The sequence below is a fragment of the Chanodichthys erythropterus genome, chromosome 11 (genome assembly GCF_024489055.1).
Source record: "Chanodichthys erythropterus isolate Z2021 chromosome 11, ASM2448905v1, whole genome shotgun sequence".
NCBI classification, from domain to species: Eukaryota; Metazoa; Chordata; class Actinopteri; order Cypriniformes; family Xenocyprididae; genus Chanodichthys; species Chanodichthys erythropterus.
In genome coordinates this window covers 3357117-3384296 of record NC_090231.1, presented here as the reverse complement: position 1 = coordinate 3384296, position 27180 = coordinate 3357117, and the positions used below count along the sequence as shown (strand labels likewise).

At 42.2% G+C, this 27180-nt stretch overlaps 1 protein-coding gene across 1 annotated transcript; it reads left to right on the top strand.

The window, feature by feature from the left end:
• Nucleotides 1–346: 346 nt before the first annotated feature.
• On the top strand, nt 347–11430 carry LOC137030226 (macrophage mannose receptor 1-like). The gene is made up of 4 exons (XM_067400413.1): nt 347–383; nt 476–832; nt 10044–10385; nt 11072–11430. The coding sequence occupies exons 1-4, from the start codon at nt 347–349 to the stop codon at nt 11428–11430; spliced, it is 1095 nt and encodes a 364-aa protein (XP_067256514.1).
• Nucleotides 11431–27180: the final 15750 nt, after the last annotated feature.

Below are 27180 nucleotides of genomic sequence, written 5' to 3'. Positions count from 1 at the left end.
GGGACAGAGGTGGACAAACACAAAAAAAGAGGAAATAAATATGATATGGGGGTTTTGAGTAATAAACAAATGACATGAAATGATGTTCTGAAAGAGGGATGAGAGCAGATATAATGATCACACTGTTTAAAGCTGCAGACAGAAACATCAGACTCAGGACAGAAACACACGACCTCTAAAGTAAGAACAACTCACATGTTCATTCTTCAAACACAACTAGACTTTGAGATGTTAATATTGTCTGAATGATTGTGAATTTACTGTTTTTTTTAAATGACATGATCATGTTTTACTACAAGATGAATATGCGATTTTCTGAGTTTTTCAATGTGTTTCTTCCTCAGAAATGGAGCAAACTCTATATTTCATTCTTCTTCTCATTGGTGAGTGTGTTTGTTGTTTTATTGATGGTTTATAGTTTCATCAGGTTTGACTCTGTTATGAAAAGCATTAAATCAAACCCTCTCTTTCACAGCTCTCTGCTCCGTATCTGAATGTGTTCAGCGTCAGTATTACTTTATAAACGTGCAGAAGAGCTGGACTGAAGCTCAGAGATACTGCAGAGAGAAATACACAGATCTGGCCACCGTTGACAACATGAACGACATGAACGAGGTGAAGAGAGTGAGTGCTAATCCTAATAACTTTGTCTGGATTGGGCTGAAGAAGACGAGTGTTGATGAATGGCAGTGGTCTTCAGGTGATCCTGCGCTCTATCTGAACTGGTCTACTGGACAACCAGATGGCAGAGATGAGGAGTGTGCTGTGATGAAGAATGGACAATGGAGTGATGTGTCATGTAGCAACAGCCAGACTTTCATCTGCAACAACAGTGAGTTCAACTTTTTAAAATTACAACCATTAATTTATAGATGCACCATATACCAAATATAAGAGAAGACTCTCCAGACTCCAGAACATTTACTTCTGATTAGAAAAACACGCTTCAGCTGACGCCTTAATGTTTAATATCTTCATCACAAAGGGTCAGCACCACCAACATCATACCCAGTCAACAGTTTGTCTCTCAGTGATGTAAAAGTGTAACCTCACAGCGCTCTCACTGTGTGCTCATACTGTGGTCACAATGTGAGATCACCCCAGCTAGAAATGTTATTGCTCAAAGCACAGAACATTACAATAATAATGAACACAAACAACTTACAGAGCTTTACTTGTTCCACCTGACTGCTGCAGATTTATTTTGGTGTGGATTTTGTTGAAATAGAAACGCTCCAGGTAGAGCCTCACGGGTTTCCATCTCATAATTATAGTTACTCATGTAGTGAACGCAGCAGGAGCTCATTGTTTTGGTTCAGGAGGAACTGTTAAAGGCGCTGCTGTTTGTTTTTGGCTCTCGGTGACTGAAGTCTGTCTAACTCTGTATAACCTTATGAAACGCTCTGATGACGAGTGATGCAGGTGCATATGCATTTATCAAAATTAAAACAACACAAAGATTTTTATTTATTTATTTAGTTATTTATTTTAGGCTAATTATGTTGCATAAAGAATTTATTTAATTTGTACAGAGCTCCTAAAGGGACATGGTGATTAAATAAATTTGGGATGGGAGGAAAAAGTATTTTTCAAATCTTTTGCGTTCTCTGACAAAACCAGTTGTAAGTTCAGACAAACACTTCCTGTTTAATTTCCCTCAGGCAGTGGTTCAGACAGCTCTGTGTCTATGTGTGCACATGCCTGGTGTTCAACAGCTGTACAACATTTTTGTAGAAACACTTTCAGGTTTTGCACTTTGCAGACGGTCCCTTCAGCTCCTGCACACAGAGATCAATGTATTTTGTACGTAACGGAGGAAGACTCGTTTTGAGGAAAATTAGGTTGTAGCTCATTGTCTACGATTGTAAAGAGATGTTATTGTGTTTTATCAAAGTTTAGCTCACGAGTTATTGATCCAGGAAATCTGAATCTGTGAATATGTTGCCAACTTTACTGACCTTATCCGTTGTCTTTCACTGACGTCAAACCGTGTCTTGAACTAAACACTGAACAGATTTCTTTATATTTCAGTCTCAGTTCAGAATCAAACTCTATTAACTGCTCCATTGTTAACGTACAGAGCTGTCTGAACCACTGCCTGAGGGAAATTAAACAGGAAGTGTTTGTCTGAACTCACAACAGGTTTTGTCAGAGAACGCAAAAGATTTGAAAAACATTTTTTCCTTTCATCCCAAATTTTTTCCACCACCATGTCCCTTTAGGAGCTCCGTACATTTGCATATCTAAAGTGAGAAAATTATATAAATCCAGAAGTTTTGTAGATAAATGTGTAAATGTTTTAAATGTGTCAATTTTTTAGGCTATGTGTAAAATAATTTTAATAATTTTAATAACTGTTTGCAGATATTCTCTTTAAGTAGTCTAGATCAATTAGATTTTGAGCCAGATTACAAAACTACCACAAACCTCTTATCTGTTCCAATAATAATAATAAAGTAAATTCATTAATTGACTCACTGTATTCCACACGAGTAAAACAGATCAGAGATGTATTATTACTCTCATCATCAATATTCCTCTTTTCAGATATTTGAAAAATGCAGCAAATGAATCTGAACTCTTTTATCTTCAATCGTGGAGGTCTGAACAATCCGGACCTTCAGTCTATGGTGCACTCTTGATGTTTGGACACCAGATAATATCTCCTTGTTTCACAGACACGGATTAAGCTAGTTCTAGACTAAAATGCATATTGTAGCTGTTTTAACACTAGGGCATGTTTATAAAAGCTACTTAAATGCCCTAATTAAACTAAGGCCTAATCCTGGTTTAAACCCTAACCCTAACCCTAACCCTAACCCTATCCCTGTTTGTGATACCGGGCCTATAGGTTTTTAAACACATGTAGCCTGCTATTTTAAATGCTTTATTATTATTATTATTATTATAATACCTCTATAGTAAGTGAAAAGTGAAGTGGCCAGGTATGGTGACTCATACTCAGAATTTGTGCTCTGCATTTAACCCATCCGAGTGCACACACACAGCAGTGAACACACACACAGAGCAGTGAGCAGCCATTGCTGCGGCGCCCGGGAAGCAGTTGGGGGTACGGTGCCTTGCTCAAGGGTCTCACCTCAGTCGTAGTATTGAGGGTGGGGAGAGCGCTGGATATTCACTCCCCTCACCGACAATCCCTGCCAGACCCGAGACTCGAACCCATGACCTTTGGGTTATAAGTCCGACTCTCTATCCATTAGGCCACGACTGCCCCACAGTCTATAGTAATCTGTAGTAATTAATTATAGTTATTGTAAATTCATTTTAAAGATGATCTAGTCAACGTTTCTCATTTTCATTCAAGGAGATATGGAAAATGAATGTCATATGCTTTAGTTTAGTGGAGGATTTCTGTCCTCTAGTAGAAAACGTCTCGGGTTACAGATGTAACCCCTGTTCCCTGAGTAAGGGAACGAGACGCTACGTTGAATGACGTGATGGGAACCCTCTGCATTTTGTGTTCGTGAAGCACCTCTGTATCCAACCAATGAGGAAACATGACGTCAGAGGCGGGTGACGTCACTGACCAGGAATATGTCATTAATGGATACTCCTGACATTAAGGCCTTTGAGGCCGCCATACCCCTAGTCGAGTGAACACGGACAGCTAATGGAGATGGCTGTCCGGCCCCCTTATTAAGCAAGTGAGATAGCCTCGACCACCCACTTGCTCATTCTCTGCTTAGATGCTGGACCTCCTTTCTAATGAGACCCATAAAACACAGAAACAATTGATCTGTTTTTCCCCACAGGGCAGCTCTGTGGACATATGCATCTAAAGCCCTCACTGGGCAGAGCAGATTGAGTTTCTCCTGATCCGAAGTTGTAAATGGAGGAAGATGGAAGGCCTAAAGTACGATGGAACCTGGGACTTTGGTGGGGACATTAGGCATATAGGCCTGGTCTAGTGTGCAGGAACGCTTTGACCATTCAAGGTGCAAATTCCAAACACAAAGAAGCAGCTGAAAGTGCTTGAAGATCTCCTATTCTTTTAAGAGATGAAATAGCCAGTAGAAATATGGTCTTTAAGAGTGAGGAATTTCTCTGAAACTTCCTCTAGTGGTTCGAAGGGAGCCTCGGCTAACCCTTCTAATACCACGGCCAAGTCCCAGGCCGGAGTCCTTGTACGTACTGAAGGCCTCAGCCTCAGAGTACCACGGAGGAAGCGTATAAAAAAGGGGGTTTCGACCTGCCGAGGAATCCCCCAGAGGAGTATGGCCAAAATGGCCGCATACACTTCCTCGTGGAGGGAGCTCTGGAGTGGAGTATGGTCTCCACAACCTCAGTTGGGAGAGCAGCATCTATGAGCCTGGCCCCCTCAGAGGCCAGTGCCCTGTTGCATAAAGCACCTTAAGTTTTTCCCTTAAGTATGACACTTAAGGCGTGATTTCCCCTTAACTAAGGGAATGACTTAAGGGTGTTGCATATAATCTCTTAAACTGTTCTCTTAGGTAAGGGAAACCGTTAAGTGTTTAACGACAGCATCCCAGGTTTTGCCGTTAAAAAATTCTACTGTTGCCATGGACATGTTATTTGTTAATACTTATCGTGGTAAGTTTTCACAGAAAACAACATAATATGGATAAGGAAAACAAAAAAGAAAACCAAATATGAAAGAGACGAGAAACTCAAATTGATTGTTTACTCAAAATTGAGATTTCTGCCGTCATTCACTCACCCTGACACCCTCATGTCGTTCCAAACCCATAAGACTTTCATTCATCTTTGGATAACAAATAAAGATATTTTTAATATTCTCTCATCATTTATGTCCGTTTATTGAAAGACATCCATATGATTACGGCTGTGTCGGAAGCTCAAATGTGCGCGCAAGAACCAATGAGGTTTGTTTTTGCGTGTGATGCACGCACATTTGCGCTTCCGTTGACCATATAAGATTTGTTATAAGATATGTTATATTTCATCAATGTTTATGTGAATAAACCGCTAAAGTACAATTTGTCTATCATATAAAGCGGCCGATCGTGGCACGTTATACGACTTGGATTGAACCTGCTCACTCTGTGTAACACTTAAGGTGAAGTTTTATGAACCTTACGATATACTTAGGGAAATGAAGGTTAAGGGGCTTTATGCAACACTTACGCATTACTTAAGTGAAAAATATATACTTAAGGGAAATTCTTAAGGGTTTATGACGTTTCGCCTAAAGAAACCCTTAAGTAACACTTAACGGTTATTTTCTGCAACACCCTTAAGTTTAAGGGAAACATAAGGGCGATCTTAAGGGAAAATTACACTTAAGGTGCTTTATGCAACCGGCACAGGCCCACAGTCTCCATAGTTCTGGGCGTGGATGAATTATCATGCCGCCCGCTTGAGACAGGAGGTCCTGCCTGAGAGGAAGCTCCATCAGGGAGCCATCTAGAAGTGACACTAGGTCTGAGAACCATATTTTGGTTGGCCAGTACAGGGCTATCAATATTAGACTGACCCCTTCCTGGCGTACTTTCTCCAGAACTCCCGGGAGCAGAGCGAACGGGGAATGCATACAGACGCAGCCTCGGCCACGTCTATACCATGGCATCCAGACCCAGTGGTGCTGAATGAGATAGGGAGAACCACAGTGGACACTGGGTTGATTCCCCTGAAGCAAATAGGTCAATTTCAGCTCGACCAAAGTTTTCCAAAGTGAGCTCCACACCTCAGTATGGAGAGTCCATTCCCCGGGCCTCGGCCCCTGCCTCGACAGGGCGTCTGCTCCCACATTTTAATGCCCTCAGGTCTGGGAAGAAGTATTTTACTGCAAGAAATACCGCCATAATTTCCAGCCAATTTAAGTGCCAGGAACTGATGGTCCTCCCAGAGACCCTGAGCTGAGCGACCACTCATGATCGCCCCCCAGCCCATGAGGGAAGCATCCATCGTAAGCATTACGCGACGACGAGAAGTCCCAAACATGGGTTCTGGGACAGGAACCAAGGCTTTTTCCACATGACCAGAGCACGAAGGCATCGCCGCATGACTTTTGATCTTGCAAAAAGGATTTCCCCTCGGAGAAAACCCCTTGGTCCTGAGCCACCACTGTAAGAGTCTCATGTGCAGAAGGCCAAAAGTTATCACGTTGGACGCAGCTGCCATAAGACCCAACAGTCTCTGAAACTGTTTTACAGTGAGTGACTGGTCATAAGAGACCATCGTCGTGTTGTCCGTACGGACCAACACGTGGTGGCCCCTCAGGTCTGGGAGGAAGTGTTTCAGTTCTAGAGACACTGCCATCATCTCCAGCCGATTTATGTGCCAGGAGAGCTGATGGTCCTCCCATAGACCCTGAGCCGAGCGACCACTCATGATCGCGCCCCCCAGACCGTGAGGGAAGCATCTGTCGTAAGCATTATGCGACGACGAGGAGTTCCCAGCACGGGTCCCTGGGACAGGAACCAAGGCTTTTTCCACATGACCAGAGCACGAAGGCATCGCCGCGTGACTTTGATCATGCGAAAAGGATTTCCTCTCAGGGAAAACCCCTTGGTCCTGAGCCACCACTGTAAGGGTCTCATGTGCAGAAGGCAAATAGTAATAACGTTGGACGCAGCTGCCATCAGACCCAACAGTCTCTGAAACTGTTTTACAGTGAGTGACTAGCCTAACTTCACCCCATTCACGGCTCCGAGAATGGAATTCACACGAGCAGGAGACAGCTGTGCCTGCATCGTGGTAGAATCCCAGATTACTCCTAGATAGTTTGCAATCTGACTCGGAACCAGCACACTCTTTTTGACATTGAGCCTCAGCCCAAGCTTTTTCATGTGCGACAGAACAACATCTCGATGTTGAACTGCCAACTGTTCTGTTTGAGCTAATATCAACCAATCGTCGATATAGTTCAGCACGCGGATGCCCTGGAGTCTCAATGGAGCCAGCGCTGCATCCACGCACTTCATGAACGTGCGGGGTGATAATGATAGGCTGAAAGGAAGAACCCTGTATTGGTAAGCTTTGTCCCCGAAAGCAAACCTGAGGAACTTCCTATGAGAAGGATGGATGGACACATGAAAGTAAGCATCTTTCAGGTCTATCACAACAAACCAGTCCTCGGACCTGATCTGTCCCTTCTTTGGAACAATGAAGTATAGGTTGTAAAACCCTGACAGCTTGCTGGGAGGAGAACCCCTTCTATAGCTCCTTTTTGCAAGAGTGTCATAACCTCCTGTTCCATTACCAGAGACTGCTCAGGGCCACCACTGTGGGAAGGACCCCATTAAACTGGGGCGGGCGAGACCCGAATTTGTAACCCTTTTCTATTGTGAGCAGCACCCATTTTGAAATATTTGGGAGAAGTTTCCATTCTGCCTTATTTACAAAGGGAACCAGTCTCTCGAGACTGGCCTCTGGTGTTTTTTGAACATCAAGTGATGACCGGCCCTCCTCGGAGGATCGGTGGAGACCGCTGCGCCCTGAAGCACACTGGGTGGCAGGGTTAGCAGAACGGCCCCCTGAGGGCGCCAAAGAGGGATGGGTACCAAGTATTTTAATACCCAACCCTTTCTGGAGGGGACTGCCCTCCAATGTCCCGCACCACTGGCATCAGGACTTCTTCGAAGCCTTCTTGGTGGTAATTACAGTCCGCAGATCTGTGTTACCCCACAAAGACTTCGGCTGTGTCGCCTGTCCCCAAGCTTTCTGCAGACTTAATCTACACGCTGCCTCGGCAACGCGAGATCCGAGCTTAGACTTTTATTCCCTCGAGAATAAAGCCAACAGGAGTGGAGCTACAAAACTCCCGCTAGTGCATACTTTTCTTCGGGACATTTTTATGAATGAACACTGTCACTGTCAGTTTTTTTTTTTTTTTTTGAGCTGACGTGCATGCTCCACTCCAAGCAAACGACACATAAATCGTGTGTATCCCCACTCGCTTTGTAGTGTAGCACAGGGGGAAAATCAAACTGCTGTTCACGATTGATTTGTTACAAACGTGTGATTTTGAAACACGATATATGTGTGACTGTGAGGTGGCGATCCTCAGATCGATATCACAATATCCACCTCCTAAGAGCTGGACATGTGAGTATCGGTGCCTCAACCCGGGGGAAGAAACCGCAGAGCGTGCTTCCACCTGGGAGATGGCACTGAACCTGGCAGGTGAAGGCAGAGAAAGGGCGGCGCCCGTCTCTAACCCCTCTGTCAGATCCATTTGTGAACCCCACGAACGGAGCCTCTGCCCTGCCTCAGCAGAAGCGGGACCCGATCCGCGGGGAACACTGGAGCACAGTGTCCTGAGAGAGAGTTTTTACAGTGCACACAGACTGGGCATACTCACTCCAACTTCACTGCTGTTTCTCGCCATAATACGTGTCTTTTTTATATATAAATATATGGATTGGTGTGAGATACTCTTCTCCTGAGACGAAGAGATCGTGATTATTATATGTGATAAGACAAACAACACCAAATAAGACACACAAGATACAGAGAGCGCTTGCTGAAGACAACAGAAGCTAGCGTTCTTTGTTCTGGGTGTGCTTTATAGTTTCCTGGTCAGTGACGTCACCCGCCTCTGACGTCACGTTTCCTCATTGGTTGGATACAGAGGTGCTTCACGAACACAAAATGCAGAGGGTTCCCATCACGTCATTCGACGTAGCGTCGATAGTTCCCACGAAAGGGAACAAAGACGTTTAAAATGAAAAAGACACACTGAAATGAGCACTATAACCAGCAGATGGCAGCAGAGGACACTCGTTAGCTCATTTACCGCTTCCTAATGTAGTTCTTTTCATGTTTTGCTTTTGGATTTATTATTAAATATCTATAATAAATGATTCATGTTAATAATTAAATAATGCATTAAATTCTTTCAAATAGTTTTAGAATTAATTAAAAACATTAAATAGGCAGATTTCTAAACATTGTTTTAAAAAGGATGTGGGAAAAAAAAAAGCTCTTTAAACTGATGTTTAAAGCTGCTGAAGCACTCAGACACAGACTTGTTCTCTTCTTCTCCTCTGTGTTGCTGCAGGTCTATTAATCTTCATTTACTCTACAGCACTTAATGCACCGCTCTATTCTGACAAATGCTCTATTGTCCGTCTGTTGCTGCAGTTATCACTGTCAATCACAGCAATTTCAGGAGTGATTTGTGGAGCAATGGAGCAGATTCACTGCTGTAATTATATTTTTTCTTGTCAGTTTTCATTTAATGGATGGATTACAGTGTAGTTTGTGTTCGCTCACTATCTTATCCAGTGCAATGTGCATTAGGTGAGGATAAAAGTGATAATATTAGTGATTCTCATTTCTTGAACGATAAAACTGACATCGTTTGGAGATAAATGGGCTTTATTTCTCTCTTTTTAAAACCAACTCTGGTGTGTGATGATGAACTATGAGTTTTTTTTATTTTTTTATTCTTTGCACTGTTCTGAACATTGATATTTTATGTTCAACAATAGATCTCTCAGTGTTTATTAATTTATTTTCATACATTATGATTTAAACGAAAATAACTTTTGCATCTTTTCTAATAAATGTTTTATGTTGTTTTGTCAGTCAAAATTAAAACTGTTGGATGATATTCTTCATTCTCTTTTACAAGATAATGTGAATTACAGTATTTACACTGTTTACTTCATTTTTAATTACAGTGTTCAGTGTTTATTATAAGCAGGTCGAATCCACAGCTCAGTTCTCACTTCATCATGAGACTTTTAAATAAGATACTATTTTACTCAAGTTATTTTTTGTAACTACATTTTTGGAAAGTAATGTTACTTTGATTATATTTTTTCAGTACTCTTTCCACCCTGATTTAAACGAACACTCATTCTGTTCACCTGTAGGTGTCGCTATTAACAAAATTATTATGCTACTTTTTAAAATCATCATGATGTTCACAAATGTTACTTCATGTTAAATCTTTAAAATAATCCTGAAGATATTGAATGAATGACACGTGTTTCTGATGTTTCCACTGCTGCTCTTGTTCACATCAAACCATAAAGCAGCATAAGAATAAAGATTTTTTATTTTATTTTAATTTTTTATTGTTTTTCTTAAAGCAAACACAGGAATCGTCTTTGTCAATCAGATGAAGAACTGGAGAGACGCTCAGAGTTACTGCAGACAGAATCACATTGATCTGGTCAGTGTGAGGAACCGGAATGAGAATCAACAGCTTCAGAAGTTCATCAATGATAATCACATATCTGGTGATGTCTGGATCGGTCTGTTCAGAGTCTCATGGCAGTGGTCAGATCAGAGTGACTCCTTATTCAGATACTGGAGGTCTGGTGAACCTAATAATGCTGGAGTTGACAACTGTGCAGCGATCACTAGTAATGCTCTGAGAGATTGGGATGACGTCTCTTGCTACACCAATTTTCCTTTTGTGTGTCATGAAGGTAAGCAGATCCTCACAAACACACACAATCCATCCATCACCTCCAGATATCTTAAAGGGTTAGTTCACCCCAAAATGAAATTTCTGTCATTAATTACTCATCCTCATGTCGTTCCAAACCCGTAAGACTTTCATTCATCTTCAGAACACAAATGAAGATATTTTGATGACCAAATGCTCAAAGATCAAAAAAATGAAAGATCTGCACACGAGAATGAAGTCAAAAAAGCTCCAACGAATTTATTATCCAGATGCCACAAAAAGTGCAAGACAAGACTGTACACTCTGCACTTGCACTTTTTTTGGCGTCTGGATAATAAATTTGATTGATTCTCTATAGAAAATTTGGACTAAATTGCTTGATTCATATGGATTAATTTTCTGATCTCTTTATGGAGTTTTTGAAGTGTCAATTAAGTTAAAAAAGCAATGAATGGAAGGAAATCTGACAGCATTGTGTCATCAAAAATACCTTAATTTGTGTTCTGAAGATGAATTAAAGTCTTACGGGTTTGAAACGACATGAGGATGAGTAATTAATGACAGAAATTTCATTTTGGGGTGAACTAACCCTTTAAAGTTCACACTACATGTCTGACATGACAAATTCCTCCACAGTGTTTGTTCTGCATGTTGTTTTTGATCAGTCTCTCTCTAGTTTCTGCTTGTGGTTTGTTTTGTGTCCAGAAAAACTGATTCTGATCAAACAGAAGATGACGTGGTCTGAAGCTCTGAGATACTGCAGACAGAATCATGTGGATCTGGTCTCGGTTCATTCAGAAGAGATTCAGCGTGACGTGATGAATGTGGTTAAATGGGCGTCTACTGGGGCGGTGTGGTTGGGTTTACGTCACTCCTGCACTGTGGGCCTCTGGTTCTGGGTGAGCGGACAGACCGTGTGCTATCAGAACTGGGCGATTGATGATTCAGAGAACTGTGATTCTGCAGTGAGATCTGGAGCCGTTCAGTCTGGAGGAGATCAGCACTGGATCAGCCGTCCTGAGACTGACAGACTCAACTTCATCTGCAGCAGAAATGAAGAGTGAAGGATTCGTTTGTGCTGTTCTTTCACTTTCATTTTACCTTGTTCTTTTTTTTATTGGCAAACACTTTTTGTTCTGTTTTCATCAGATAATGTGTTTATATCAGTACAATGAAATTAATTTCAGAGTATAAAATACCAGTGTGCACTATATATGTTTTAAAGACCCCATGAAATCAAAATGAGTTTTCATCTGTGGCTTTTAGAAACATTTGGAAATTGCAGTCATTCTCTTCTGGAAAAATGGCTCAATATTTTAACACAGACTGTTCAATCAAACACACTTACAGTCAACTAGACATTAGAAGATCATGATTCAAGGATTTGGCATAAAGCATATTGACTATTTAAAAGAAAATCAAAGTAAAGCACAATCACATCAGTTGATTTCATGGGATCTTGGGATTCTGGTGGTGTGGATACTTTCTTCTGCTCCTGTTTCTAGTCATATCTTTACAAATTACTTGTTTAAAATGATTCATCTATATGTCTTAGTGAAATGAAATATGGTTTATTCTTAAAGAAAAACTCAAAGTTGAGTATAAAGTTTCTTATAATCTGTAATTCAACAACACCAGCTCAAATAAACTTCTTTACAAACAGCATTCCTGTGTTGTGACGTTTATAAAACACAAATATACATACAATTTTAATAATAAAAAAATTATATATGACTATAAAGCTGAACTGAGAGAATGTCAGTTTCCTCAAATACAATGAATCACACTTAGAGAAGAAATCAATTATGACTCGTTGGAAACAGAGATGATTCTTAAAGGGTTAGTTCACCCAAAAATGAAAATAATGTCATTAATTACTCACCCTCATGCCGTTCCACACGCGTAAGACCTTTGTTCATCTTCACAACAGAAATTAAGATATTTTTTATGAAATTCGATGGCTCTGTGAGGCCTGCATAGCCAGCAATGACATTTCCTCTCTCAAGATCCATTAATGTTCTAAAAACATATTTAAATCAGTTCATGTGAGTACAGTGGTTCAATATTATTATAAAGTGATGAGAATATTTTTGGTGAGCCAAAAAAAACAAAATAATAACTTATTTAGTGATGGTTGATTTCAAAACACTGCTTCAGGAAGCTTCGGAGCACAAATGAATCAGTGTGTCGAATCATGATCACGTGACTTTGGTGCTCCGAACCGCTGACTCAACACACTGATTCATAACGCTCCGATGCTTCCTGAAGCAGTGTTTTGAAATCAGCCATAACTAAATAAGTCATTATTTTGTTTTTTTTGGCGCACCAAAAATATTCTCGTGGCTTTATAATATTAATATTGAACCGCTGTACTCACATGAACTGATTTAAATATGTTTATAGTACATTAATGGATTTTGAGAAGGGAGTGTCATTGCTCTCTATGGAGGCCTCACAGAGCCATCGGATTTCAACTAAAATATCTTAATTTGTGTTCTGAAGATCAACAAAGGTCTTACAGGTGTGGAACGGCATGAGGATAAGTAATAAATTTCATTTTTTGGTGAACTAACCCTTTAAGAATCAAACCTTACATGTATGGCATTTCAAGAAATATAATAACAAATAAGAAATGTATGTGCGTAAATGTGTGTGTGTTCAACTTCTGGTTGTGTGTGAGAGTGTCGGTGTGTTCAAGAACTACTACTTCTTGTTTTGTCAAGGTAGGCACATGATGTGCACAATGGAAAAATCCCAAGACACAGAGAAAGTCAAAACGTGAAGCCCAAGAAATAAGAAATTATTTAACAATGGCCACTTTAAATCATTTATGATTTAGTGCTTTAGTCCCTTTAAAGGAAATTGATCAATCTGTTTTTCAAATAATAGCAAGCAAAATCTAAACACATAATCATAATCTAATACTGTGATCTATTAGACTATTCCAAGACTTGTCTTATTCATTCCCTGTAAGGATTGTAATATGCATGGAGCCAAACATAAAAGTAGTAAAATCATTAGTATAACAGGAAACAACAAATTAAGGTACGTCGCCCAGTTAGAGAACCATTGTCTCATCCCTTTACCCCAGTCATATGCTTCAGGTGGATCAACAATTATGGTTTTCATGTGATCTATCAAGTCAAAAATATTGTAGTAATCTGGAATGGAAAAACAGCATGACAAATTCAACATTTTGCATAGTCCTCCTGCCTTGGCTGTTAAAAGGTCTAAGGTCATTCTGTTCTGAATTACAGCACTTCTTATTGCTCTCATTTCATCATTTAACAGAGTGATAGAATCAGCAGTGTCATTCTTCATTTGTTCTAACATCAAAGCCAGTCCATTTATCTTTTGCAAGGCAGCAACCACTCCCCCAAAGGGGAACATTCCCCAACCTGCACTCGTCGCTTGTGATGTCCATGGATCTGCAAGGATGTATCCTCTGTATGTAGGCATTTCTCTCTTCTGTCTGAACAAAGGATGTGAACTTGGTAATTCAACAAAATGATTTCCTGGTGCTACTATAGCAGGATAGCAGCATCCACTCCAGGCAAAGTCCTTGGGAAAGGTAGTAACTCCTTTTCCACTGCACACCCAGTATAGATGTGTCTTATCTGATTTAAACAGTTCACATCTCTGTGATTGAACATTTCAGTCCATTTCTGGTTCGTGTGACATCAATCATCGTTTTGCAGACTGAATTTCCCATTTTGTGTTTACCATTCTGACTACACACACAAGTGTCCCCCATTTCCCACTGCACTCTAACTTCTTCTAGGTCAGTTCGCTTTGTTGAAAGTTCAAATTCATTTGAAACAGTCACAGCTCCATTAATAATCCAACAACAAATATAAACAATTATTTCCTAGCATTTTGAGCTACACTTAATATATAACCAATATACTGTAACAATGTTGAATACAATGCCTATTGCCAACAGACAGAGGGGATCATTGAGAGAATTAAAAGAGTCACACAGATTGACATGACAGAATAAAGTAATACATCCTACATTTTGGAAGTACTTACTCCTGAGGTAATTTTTTTTTGGATAATTTTGTTTGCTTAAAAATGCATGGGTGATGCATATAGAACAATCAAATTAAATGCATTGTAAATGGTTGTCCTCTCTTGGTCTTTCAAAGGTAACTCTATTAATCCTAAAAAAAAAAAAAGACAGAGGGCTTCCACAGGTTCCAGGCAAAAACGGCTTTGCAAACAAAGGGACATTTGGGGTAAGTGTGTTAAAATGGCATTTTTAAATTCCCTTTTCCTGATTTTATTATTCAGTCTAGCCTTAAACCCTTAAATAATTATACTCAATTTTACAAAGCATCCACAGATTCTGATCCTGAATGGTTTTGATGATAAAGGGATGCCTCCTGTTGCTGTACCACACATTGTGCTACTGTCTTATCAAATTTGTTGAATAATACAGTCTAAAAAGTCACTTTGCAGAACTAATAGAGTTACTTATTTTGTTCAGCATAACCTTTTGAGTTTGCCTTAATGCCACAATGTGTAGCCCATTTTTTACAATCATATTTTTTTTTAACTTTTTTTTTCTCTGCTTAAGGTGTCTGAGCCCCATATTGCAATAAATAAATAAAAATAAAAACTAATGCTGTTTCAGTGTTTGTTGAATGACACAAACATTTAAAGAAATTTTTTTAAAAAATGTAAAAATCTTATTAACTTCGTAAACTAGTACTTAAAAAGATCCTTAAATAATATTTCACAGACCACAATGTGATTTTACGTGTTCAATTTACTCACCTTGGCTATGACATGTTTTATTTTGTGCTCTCCTGAATCAGTCCTGGGTGTCTGGTAGCTGTAAACAGTGAAAGATCTTGAGGCAGACGCGACGCAAGTAGGAGCCACGAGATGCGCTGCATTATGGGCAATAAGAGCGAATAAAATATTAAGTTAAGATGATAAATAGGTACATAAGGCGCACATAACGGTGGCAGGTCCCGAGGCAGGCGCACATAACCGTGGCAGATCCCGAGGCAGGCGCACATAACCGTGGCAGGTCCCGAGGCAGGCGCACATAAAGGTGGCGGATCCCGAGGCAGGCGCACATAACGGTGGCAGATCCCGAGGCAGGCGCACATAACGGTGGCAGGTCCCGAGGCAGGCGCACATAACCGTGGCAGGTCCCGAGGCAGGCGCACATAACCGTGGCAGGTCCCGAGGCAGGCGCACATAAAGGTGGCAGGTCCCTAAGACAGGCGCACATAACGGTGGCAGGTCCCTAAGACAGGCGCACATAACGGTGGTGGCAGATCCCGAGGCAGGCGCACATAACGGTGGCAGGTCCCGAGGCAGGCGCACATAACGGTGGCAGGTCCCTAAGACAGGCGCACATAACGGTGGCAGGTCCCTAAGACAGGCGCACATAACGGTGGCAGGTCCCTGAGGCAGGCACACATAACGGTGGCAGGTCCCTGAGGCAGGCGCACATAACGGTGGTGGCAGATCCCGAGGCAGGCGCACATAACGGTGGCAGGTCCCGAGGCAGGCGCACATAACGGTGGCAGGTCCCTAAGACAGGCGCACATAACGGTGGTGGCAGATCCCGAGGCAGGCGCACATAACGGTGGCAGGTCCCGAGGCAGGCGCACATAACGGTGGCAGGTCCCTAAGACAGGCGCACATAACGGTGGCAGGTCCCTGAGGCAGGCACACATAACGGTGGCAGGTCCCTAAGACAGGCGCACATAACGGTGGCAGGTCCCTAAGACAGGCGCACATAACGGTGGCAGGTCCCTGAGGCAGGCGCACATAACGGTGGCAGGTCCCTAAGACAGGCGCACATAACGGTGGCAGGTCCCTAAGACAGGCACACATAACAGTGGCAGGTCTCTGAGGCAGGCGCACATAACGGTGGCAGGTCCCTAAGACAGGCGCACATAACGGTGGCAGGTCCCTGAGGCAGGCGCACATAATGGTGGCAGGTCCCTGAGGCAGGCGCACATAATGGTGGCAGATCCCTAAGACAGGCGCACATAACGGTGGCAGGTCCCTGAGGCAGGCGCACATAACGGTGGCAGGTCCTGAGGCAGGCGCACATAACGGTGGCAGGTCCTGAGGCAGGCGCACATAACGGTGGCAGGTCCTGAGGCAGGCGCACATAACGGTGGCAGGTCCCTAAGACAGGCGCACATAACGGTGGCAGGTCCCTAAGACAGGCACACATAACAGTGGCAGGTCTCTGAGGCAGGCGCACATAACGGTGGCAGGTCCCTAAGACAGGCGCACATAACGGTGGCAGGTCCCTGAGGCAGGCGCACATAATGGTGGCAGGTCCCTGAGGCAGGCGCACATAATGGTGGCAGATCCCTAAGACAGGCGCACATAACGGTGGCAGGTCCCTGAGGCAGGCGCACATAACGGTGGTGGCAGATCCCGAGGCAGGCGCACATAATGGTGGCAGGTCCCTGAGGCAGGCGCACATAACGGTGGTGGCAGATCCCGAGGCAGGCGCACATAACGGTGGCAGGTCCTGAGGCAGGCGCACATAACGGTGGCAGGTCCTGAGGCAGGCGCACATAACGGTGGCAGGTCCTGAGGCAGGCGCACATAACGGTGGCAGGTCCCTAAGACAGGCGCACATAATGGTGGCAGGTCCCTGAGGCAGGCGCACATAACGGTGGTGGCAGATCCCGAGGCAGGCGCACATAACGGTGGCAGGTCCCGAGGCAGGCGCACATAACGGTGGCAGGTCCCTGAGGCAGGCGCACATAACGGTGGCAGGTCCCTAAGACAGGCGCACATAACGGTGGCAGGTCCCTAAGACAGGCGCACATAACAGTGGCAGGTCCCTAAGACAGGCGCACATAACGGTGGCAGGTCCCTAAGACAGGCGCACATAACGGTGGCAGGTCCCTAAGACAGGCGCACATAACAGTGGCAGGTCCCGAGGCAGGCGCACATAACGGTGGCAGGTCCCTGAGGCAGGCGCACATAACGGTGGCAGGTCCCTAAGACAGGCGCACATAACGGTGGCAGGTCCCTAAGACAGGCGCACATAACAGTGGCAGGTCCCTAAGACAGGCGCACATAACGGTGGCAGGTCCCTAAGACAGGCGCACATAACGGTGGCAGGTCCCTAAGACAGGCGCACATAACAGTGGCAGGTCCCTAAGGCAGGCGCACATAACGGTGGCAGGTCCCTAAGGCAGGCGCACATAACGGTGGCAGGTCCCTAAGGCAGGCGCACATAACGGTGGCAGGTCCCTGAGGCCCTTAAATAATTATACTCAATTTTACAAAGCATCCACAGATTCTGATCCTGAATGGTTTTGATGATAAAGGGATGCCTCCTGTTGCTGTACCACACATTGTGCTACTGTCTTATCAAATTTGTTGAATAATACAGTCTAAAAAGTCACTTTGCAGAACTAATAGAGTTACTTATTTTGTTCAGCATAACCTTTTGAGTTTGCCTTAATGCCACAATGTGTAGCCCATTTTTTACAATCATATTTTTTTTTTAACTTTTTTTTTTTCTCTGCTTAAGGTGTCTGAGCCCCATATTGCAATAAATAAATAAAAATAAAAACTAATGCTGTTTCAGTGTTGTTGAATGACACAAACATTTAAAGAAATGTTTTAAAAAATGTAAAAATCTTATTAACTTCGTAAACTAGTACTTAAAAAGATCCTTAAATAATATTTCACAGACCACAATGTGATTTTACGTGTTCAATTTACTCACCTTGGCTATGACATGTTTTATTTTGTGCTCTCCTGAATCAGTCCTGGGTGTCTGGTAGCTGTAAACAGTGAAAGATATTGAGGCAGACGCGACGCAAGTAGGAGCCACGAGATGCGCTGCATTATGGGCAATAAGAGCGAATAAAATATTAAGTTAAGATGATAAATAGGTACATAAGGCGCACATAACGGTGGCAGGTCCCGAGGCAGGCGCACATAACGGTGGCAGGTCCCTAAGGCAGGCGCACATAACGGTGGCAGGTCCCTGAGGCCCTTAAATAATTATACTCAATTTTACAAAGCATCCACAGATTCTGATCCTGAATGGTTTTGATGATAAAGGGATGCCTCCTGTTGCTGTACCACACATTGTGCTACTGTCTTATCAAATTTGTTGAATAATACAGTCTAAAAAGTCACTTTGCAGAACTAATAGAGTTACTTATTTTGTTCAGCATAACCTTTTGAGTTTGCCTTAATGCCACAATGTGTAGCCCATTTTTTACAATCATATTTTTTTTTAACTTTTTTTTTTTCTCTGCTTAAGGTGTCTGAGCCCCATATTGCAATAAATAAATAAAAATAAAAACTAATGCTGTTTCAGTGTTGTTGAATGACACAAACATTTAAAGAAATGTTTTAAAAAATGTAAAAATCTTATTAACTTCGTAAACTAGTACTTAAAAAGATCCTTAAATAATATTTCACAGACCACAATGTGATTTTACGTGTTCAATTTACTCACCTTGGCTATGACATGTTTTATTTTGTGCTCTCCTGAATCAGTCCTGGGTGTCTGGTAGCTGTAAACAGTGAAAGATCTTGAGGCAGACGCGACGCAAGTAGGAGCCACGAGATGCGCTGCATTATGGGCAATAAGAGCGAATAAAATATTAAGTTAAGATGATAAATAGGTACATAAGGCGCACATAACGGTGGCAGGTCCCGAGGCAGGCGCACATAACGGTGGCAGGTCCCGAGGCAGGCGCACATAACCGTGGCAGATCCCGAGGCAGGCGCACATAACCGTGGCAGGTCCCGAGGCAGGCGCACATAAAGGTGGCGGATCCCGAGGCAGGCGCACATAACGGTGGCAGATCCCGAGGCAGGCGCACATAACGGTGGCAGGTCCCGAGGCAGGCGCACATAACTGTGGCAGGTCCCGAGGCAGGCGCACATAACCGTGGCAGGTCCCGAGGCAGGCGCACATAACGGTGGCAGGTCCCTAAGACAGGCGCACATAACGGTGGCAGGTCCCTAAGACAGGCGCACATAACGGTGGCAGGTCCCTGAGGCAGGCACACATAACGGTGGCAGGTCCCTAAGACAGGCGCACATAACGGTGGCAGGTCCCTGAGGCAGGCGCACATAACGGTGGCAGGTCCCTAAGACAGGCGCACATAACGGTGGCAGGTCCCTAAGACAGGCGCACATAACAGTGGCAGGTCCCTGAGGCAGGCGCACATAATGGTGGCAGGTCCCTAAGACAGGCGCACATAACGGTGGCAGGTCCCTGAGGCAGGCGCACATAACGGTGGCAGGTCCTGAGGCAGGCGCACATAACGGTGGCAGGTCCTGAGGCAGGCGCACATACCGGTGGCAGGTCCTGAGGCAGGCGCACATAACGGTGGCAGGTCCCGAGGCAGGCGCACATAACGGTGGCAGGTCCCTAAGGCAGGCGCACGTAACGGTGGCAGGTCCCTAAGACAGGCGCACATAACGGTGGCAGGTCCTGAGGCAGGCGCACATAACGGTGGCAGGTCCCTAAGGCAGGCGCACATAACGGTGGCAGGTCCCTAAGACAGGCGCACATAACGGTGGCAGGTCCTGAGGCAGGCCCACATAACGGTGGCAGGTCCTGAGGCAGGCGCACATAACGGTGGCAGGTCCTGAGGCAGGCGCACATAACGGTGGCAGGTCCTGAGGCAGGCGCACATAACGGTGGCAGGTTCCGAGGCAGGCGCACATAACGGTGGCAGGTCCTGAGGCAGGCGCACATAACGGTGGCAGGTCCTGAGGCAGGCACACATAACGGTGGCAGGTTCCGAGGCAGGCGCACATAACGGTGGCAGGTTCCGAGGCAGGCACACATAACGGTGGCAGGTTCCGAGGCAGGCACACATAACGGTGGCAGGTTCCGAGGCAGGCGCACATAACGGTGGCAGGTTCCGAGGCAGGCACACATAACGGTGGCAGGTTCCGAGGCAGGCACACATAACGGTGGCAGGTTCCGAGGCAGGCGCACATAACGGTGGCAGGTCCTGAGGCAGGCGCACATAACGGTGGCAGGTCCTGAGGCAGGCGCACATAACGGTGGCAGGTCCTGAGGCAGGCGCACATAACGGTGGCAGGTTCCGAGGCAGGCGCACATAACGGTGGCAGGTCCTGAGGCAGGCGCACATAACGGTGGCAGGTCCTGAGGCAGGCGCACATAACGGTGGCAGGTCCTGAGGCAGGCGCACATAACGGTGGCAGGTCCCTAAGACAGGCGCACATAACGGTGGCAGGTCCTGAGGCAGGCGCACATAACGGTGGCAGGTCCCTAAGACAGGCACACATAACGGTGGCAGGTCCCGAGGCAGGCGCACATAACCGTGGCAGGTCCCAGAGGCAGGCGCACATAACCGTGGCAGGTCTTGAGGCAGCTCCCCCTTCCACGCAAAGATTTTACTCCTACTGCAGCGCTGCCCAGGCTCTGTCCGCCTGTCAGTGCTGTGACACCGGCATTGAAGCAATACTCCTGATTGGCTGACTACACGTGTGGATCGTAGTCACACACTCTGTGGAAAGATAGTGCCAAAAAGATCTGTAGACGTGTGCAGAGGGATCTGTGAACGCCCTGTGATCTGCAAACACAGATTCAACACTTGCATGCTGAGCTTTGCACAGAATGTGTAGGAATGTCTTTTTACAGTGGTTTGAAAATACAAGTTAGACCGTGTTTGTTTGCAAATTGTGAGGAGGGCATTTGTAGATTTTTTAATGGAAAAAAACAGCGAAACAGCTGTGCCAAAATTCTGAAAACAAATTTGACACAATCTACAAACAGAACATGATCTTCACCTGCAAACAAGTCACTTTACATTCATTCAAATTCTGGTTTTCAAGTACAAGTCACTGATTTCTATTTGTGAATCAGGATGTGTTTATTTGTGGATTTTTAATCTTTTTGTAGATCATGCTTTATATTTGTGGGTCACAAAGAGTTTGTTTGCGGATTTTTTATCTATTTGTAGATTGTGTTTTGTATGCAAGTTGTAATATCTATTTGTGACTTTTAGTCTGTCCATTTTCAATGGTTTTGGCATCAATTTACCCCCAAACACATAGCCTATGCAATTCAGAACTAAATCATGAATACATATAGACCATGTCATGAAATGCCACTTACATCTTGTAGAAATCATTGACTTTGTGAACATGATGGGTATCAACCTCCAAAAACTACAATAAATAGTATTGACTATAGGTGGGCTACAAATTGCCGGTCTGACTATAAGTTAAATCATGTCTACGCACAGCCTACGCAATATGACATGTCAAAGATGTGAAACCAAACACCTTGTAATCACTGTTGACTTCACTTACATGATGCAATATCTGTAAAAAAAGGCCACCCTTCGGAAATGGACTCTCCCAAACTCCCCCGCCTCTGTTCGTGACTTGGACTGTTCCAAAACTTTCCAGGGAGTTGGAAAACAAGATGTTATGGAGAGAGACTGCGTAGATGTGCTTGTTTATTGTTAATAATAGTTAGATTCGTCAGAAGTGTTGCAGTCCAAAGATTTGAGGATTATGTGTGTGCGTGCGTGCAACTAATAGTAAGTACATTTGCATAGTTATAATACGTTCATGAGAGAGATTAAAGATCGCCATCGCGGCATTCCGCCTAAATGTTTACATTGTTAAATATGTTTGCACTTTATATTGTCACGTAAATTTCATGAGCCTCCCGTGTTATTTATATGGACAGTGTTTAATGTTATATCTTTATTATATAGTGTTGGATTGAAACGCGTTTCAGGGAACATGTACAGGCATGTCTATTTAGTGAGTCAGACGCATGCGCTGTTAACACTACATGCGTTGGGTACGCAGTACAGTATTATAATCATTTGTACAGAGTTTGTATTTGTGTAATTATATAATTCACTTTGTCTAGTTTTCTAATACCCTTTACCATGCTGATTATCTTATAACCAGTATTCAAGTACTCACTTATAGATCTAGTACTGTTTATAGATCTGTGATTGTTTGTTTATTTATATTTTGTATATTGTTTATGTTTACAGAACCACACACACAATAAATCAACTACAAGTACCCCTGGTGTGAGACGTTATGTTCTAACCGGACATCCTGTGGTCGTTCCATTACTCCGAACCAAAAAAAGAGTGAACAGTAGTTTTTTTCAATATCATACAAATCGCAAGTTAATTTGGCAAAAATTACATGTAACCAAATGAAAGATTATTTCGGCTAAAAGTGGGTTACACATAGCCGGATTATATCGGGTCTATAGTTAACCGAGACGGTGAAATGACGACTATTGCTTGCTGGGGATGCTTTCGGGAAACTCACCCCTGAGGCCTGTACCATGATCGTAGTTGAACAAACTCAGGGTTATAGGATTCGTTTAGAGTTGACAAAACTAAACCACTCCAATCCGGCTTTGTTGGTAACATGATGCTGATCATCAACTTTCTCTGTCAACTCAGGCTTTGATCCTGAGTTTGTAGAGCATGTGCACATGAATGCGTGACATCAGTGGCAAACAGCCAATCACATGCCTTGCAACAGAGATAAATTGTGATTCACTTCTTGCGAGAGAGCCAGTGAGATTTAAAACTCTTTTTAAACGCATTTACACTAATGGAAAATACTTGTCTGTGAAAGAGGACAAATAATAGAAATGATCTTTCTCTATTAGTGCAAGTGAAAGTTATGACGTTAGTTTATATAGTTGATAATATAGCGATAAAGACTTAAACATACAAGGTCACATTTAGTCATATTTAAAGAGTATATTTACACTTTATTTATATGACATAATATGATCTATATATATATTAATATTCTTTGAAACTAAGTGCTTAAAAACAACTGTTAAACTAAACGCATATGTGTAATGGATTAATAAAAATATAGATCATATACAAATCATATATAAATTATATTATAATTAAAACCAGACAATTTCATTGTTAAATATTTGTTTTTACTATATAATGACCTTTAATTTGGAGGAAGAGAAACTGGGGGAGTGACTTTATTGTGTTGGGTGTGTCAGTGTCACTTAGCTTACACCTGATTGGTCCAATTTCAGTTTGAGATCCCTAACCCAGAACATAACCTACCCTGGAGCAGGTTAGCCTTGGAGAGTAAGTTACTATGGTGATGAACACCGCTAAAAGCCAAGTCACTTTCATAGTACCAAAAACCTAGGATTGGTGCAAACTAATCTGAAATTTACCTGGCTAGCCAGCTAATCCAGCTTCATGGTACAGGCCCCTGGTCTCACCTGCGCTCGCGCTATCAACACCTGGGTGATGACGGCGTAAATGACTGGACATTAGAGCATACGGCACTCGAAGTGAACAGATTACAAAGAGTGACTGTTTTGACCACGCTTTTTGATTATCGTTGTTATAACGTTTTGCGCATCCATCGACTGAAACAAACTCTAAGATGAGTTTACTCAACAATGATATGGTTAAAACAGAAAAGTTGTTCCTTTGTGTTTTCTAAGTACAGACGAAACCATTGTCAAAATGATCCCCATCATACGAATCCGTGAAAATGACTAAAAACGTCTGTTTTCCACGTTGCTATTTTAAACAAACCATATTAACCAATAGATGTGTTGATGGGCCGCGGTGTAGTGTAGCTGGTTCAAATATTACAATATATATAAATAATAATGTTAATGAACTTCATCAAAATTTATGTTTTTTCTTATATTTTCATGTTTGTGTTCAGAGTTATAATGAGGCATAATGTACATAACTTTTCTTTCTCCATGCTGTATGGACCGCTGAAGGGGAGAGACGTGTATCCCAAACAATTAATTGTGCTCTGTGTATTTCTGCAGGTATGTTCATTGTTTATTGTGTTATATGTTGAGAAATGTTTGAAATGTGTTTACTATCGAGTTTATATGAGTTTGATAGATATAAAAAAGAGTGAGGTCTGTATGCAAATGTGATGTTATCAAATTGAATTTTTTTTTTTTTTTTCAATTTAAATTGTGCAAAATCTGTAACATTTTTCACAATTCAATTCATTCACTGATGCGAGCGGTGAGGAAACTATATTTTCCTTTTTTATATTATTTCATACAATGTCATACAATGGTGACATATTTTGTGACTTACTTTATTTATTTATTTATTAGTCATTTAAAACTGAATCGTGTCACTTGACTGATATTAAACATCCCGTCAGAGTTTGCAGTGTTGACAGCTTGGTAAAATAGCTACACTGCAAAAAAAAATACATACATACATGCGTACATAAATAAAAATCTGAATTTTAGGAAAATTATTTTTTTTTTAGCTTGTTTTATTTTAAATTGTAGTGAAAACTTTGTAAAATATCTCTAAATTAGTAACTCTGCTGTTAAGTATGACACTAATGACAAATTACAATGATTCACCTTTTTTTATACAGACAAAATACTGTACTTTTATACAGTATTTTTCTGTTATATTAAAATACATGCAAATGTATCTGTAATTTAATACAATAACAACACAGTTAGATGATAAAATGGTCAAATCGCTGGCAGCAACGGGGAGAAACGAAGCCTTTCAAAGCTTTGAATCAATTGAACCAATTGCTTCCCAAAATGATTCACTGTTTCGAAGTGTTCGAATCTCCACACACTGGTGACGCCTGCCGGTCAAACAGTGTAAACAAAAACTCATGCCAAACACATTGTCACAGACACGTCAGGCTCCACCTCCCGTCAATACCCACGCACCCAATCACCGGAATTCTAATCATCGCCACCTGCACTTCATCAGCCACTTAATCACCAGCATTATTAAACCCACACTCACACACACACCAGTTGTCCGGTCTCGTTTGTAGTACAGACTCATGTATGCGAACCTCAAGGACTCAACCTGCTACTTCCCTGCTACTTCCCTGCTACTTCCCTGCTACTTCCCTGCTACTTCCCTGCTACTTCCCTGCTACTTCCCTGCTACTTCCCTGCTACTTCCCTGCTACTTCCCTGCTACTTCCCTGCTACTTCCCTGCTACTTCCCTGCTACTTCCCTGCTACTTCCCTGCTACTTCCCTGCTACCAGCGATCCCTATTGCTTCGTTGTCTCCAGTTCCCCTCCTGTGTTCCTCCTTCCGTGTGAGTGTTCCTCGTCAGCCATTCTCCATCTCCTCGACTTCTACCTCCATCTGCAATCACAAGGACAGTATCAAACCTCTATCATCTCATTTGAATTCTCCATCTTCCATTTACTCACCTGCTCATTGCTGTTTCTCAAATAAACCACCATACTTGCTTTTACCTCTGCCTCCGTGCCGTCTGTATCATAACACACATAAAAACAGCAACAATTGTTTTATTTGAAGTATAATCTATATCAGATGCAATTAACTAATATTTAATGGTATTAGATGATTAAGTGTCTGAGTGATTTGTATTCGATTTTCAGGGCTTGTTTTATTTGCTCTATGCATCAGCTAAACAGAGACTATACTACTATTATTCCTTTTCATTATACAAATACTTCATTAAAACGTCTACAAATGTATACCCAAGGGTCTACCATGTGTATGTAAAGCTATGAATGACAATCATTTTGGGTGGGAATTAATGTAAACACAGATAACGGATACCAGTCGCTTCTAAAGTGAATGTAAACAGACTGGCCAAAAAAATCAGATATGGTCAAAAGATCGGATCTGTGCATTAAGAGTTACAGTGTAACACAGCCTCAAGTAAGAAAAGCATGTTTTGCAGTGCAGTACATTCATTCAGTACATATTTTCATCATGCAGACGCCGTCAAAGTGACAAAAACGATGTTCTTTTATACAGGATCCGGTAAATGAGGAGACCGCATTAATTCATAGGGAGTTAAATTTACAGCAGGAGTGGATTTTTTCCCCCTCATATCTACATTCATATTTATTTGAGAGTTACAGTTTTTAAATGGTAGTTTTCTGACATTAAGGGTCACAGAGCACATTAGTAAAGCTGCTGCTTCTGATTTTGATGTTCTTCAGAGGGTTCAAGTCTTCTTTAGGGGGAACACTGATCACCATAATTCATTTAAATGAAACATTCAATGAAACATCAACATCTAAACCTCTGTTCATTCTCAATAAGAACTTCTGTAGATGAATGACTGAAATAAAGTCAAACTTTAATCACTTAAACATCTCATTAAATGCTGTTGCTTCAGTGTTTCTTTAACAGAAGATTGACTCATATAGACATTGAGTTGTTCATTTAACACTCATGTTTTGCTGTGAATCATGTCACTATAACGTTCTCCATTATTAATTGATAAAGTTTTTTAGGAGGACTTTACTGTGTAGAATATAGAGTTCTTCATAAAAGTGTTTTTTTTTTCCTTAAAATTATTACTTCATTAAAAATTGTATTTAAATTGTTATTAAAATTGTATGTATATTTGTGTTTTATAAACGTCACAACACAATAATGCTGTTTGTAAATAAGTTTATTTGAGCTGGTGTTGAATTACAGGTTGCAAAATGCTTTATACTCAACTTTTAGTTTTTCTTAAAGAATAAACCATATTTAATTTCATTAAGACACATATATAGATGCTCACAATCATGTTAAACAAGTAATTTGTAAAGATATGACTAGAAACAGGAGCAGAGGAAAGTATCCAAACCACCAGAATCCCATGAAATCAACTGATGTGATTGTGCTTTACTTTGATTTTCTTTTAAATAGAAAATTTAAAATATATGCTTTATGCCAAATCCTTGAATCGTGATCTTCTAATGTCTAGTTGACTGTAAGTGTGTTTGATTGAACAGTCTGTGTTAAAATATTGAGCCATTTTTCCAGAAGAGAATGACTGCAATTTCCAA

Bases quoted from the DNA above. Each gene is read 5' to 3' on its own strand.
- LOC137030226 (XM_067400413.1), top strand. From the start codon at position 347: ATGGAGCAAACTCTATATTTCATTCTTCTTCTCATTG. The intron at 833-10,043 runs GTGAGTTCAACT...TTTTTCTTAAAG, and splicing joins GACTTTCATCTGCAACAACA to CAAACACAGGAATCGTCTTT. The intron at 10,386-11,071 runs GTAAGCAGATCC...TTTTGTGTCCAG, and splicing joins TCCTTTTGTGTGTCATGAAG to AAAAACTGATTCTGATCAAA.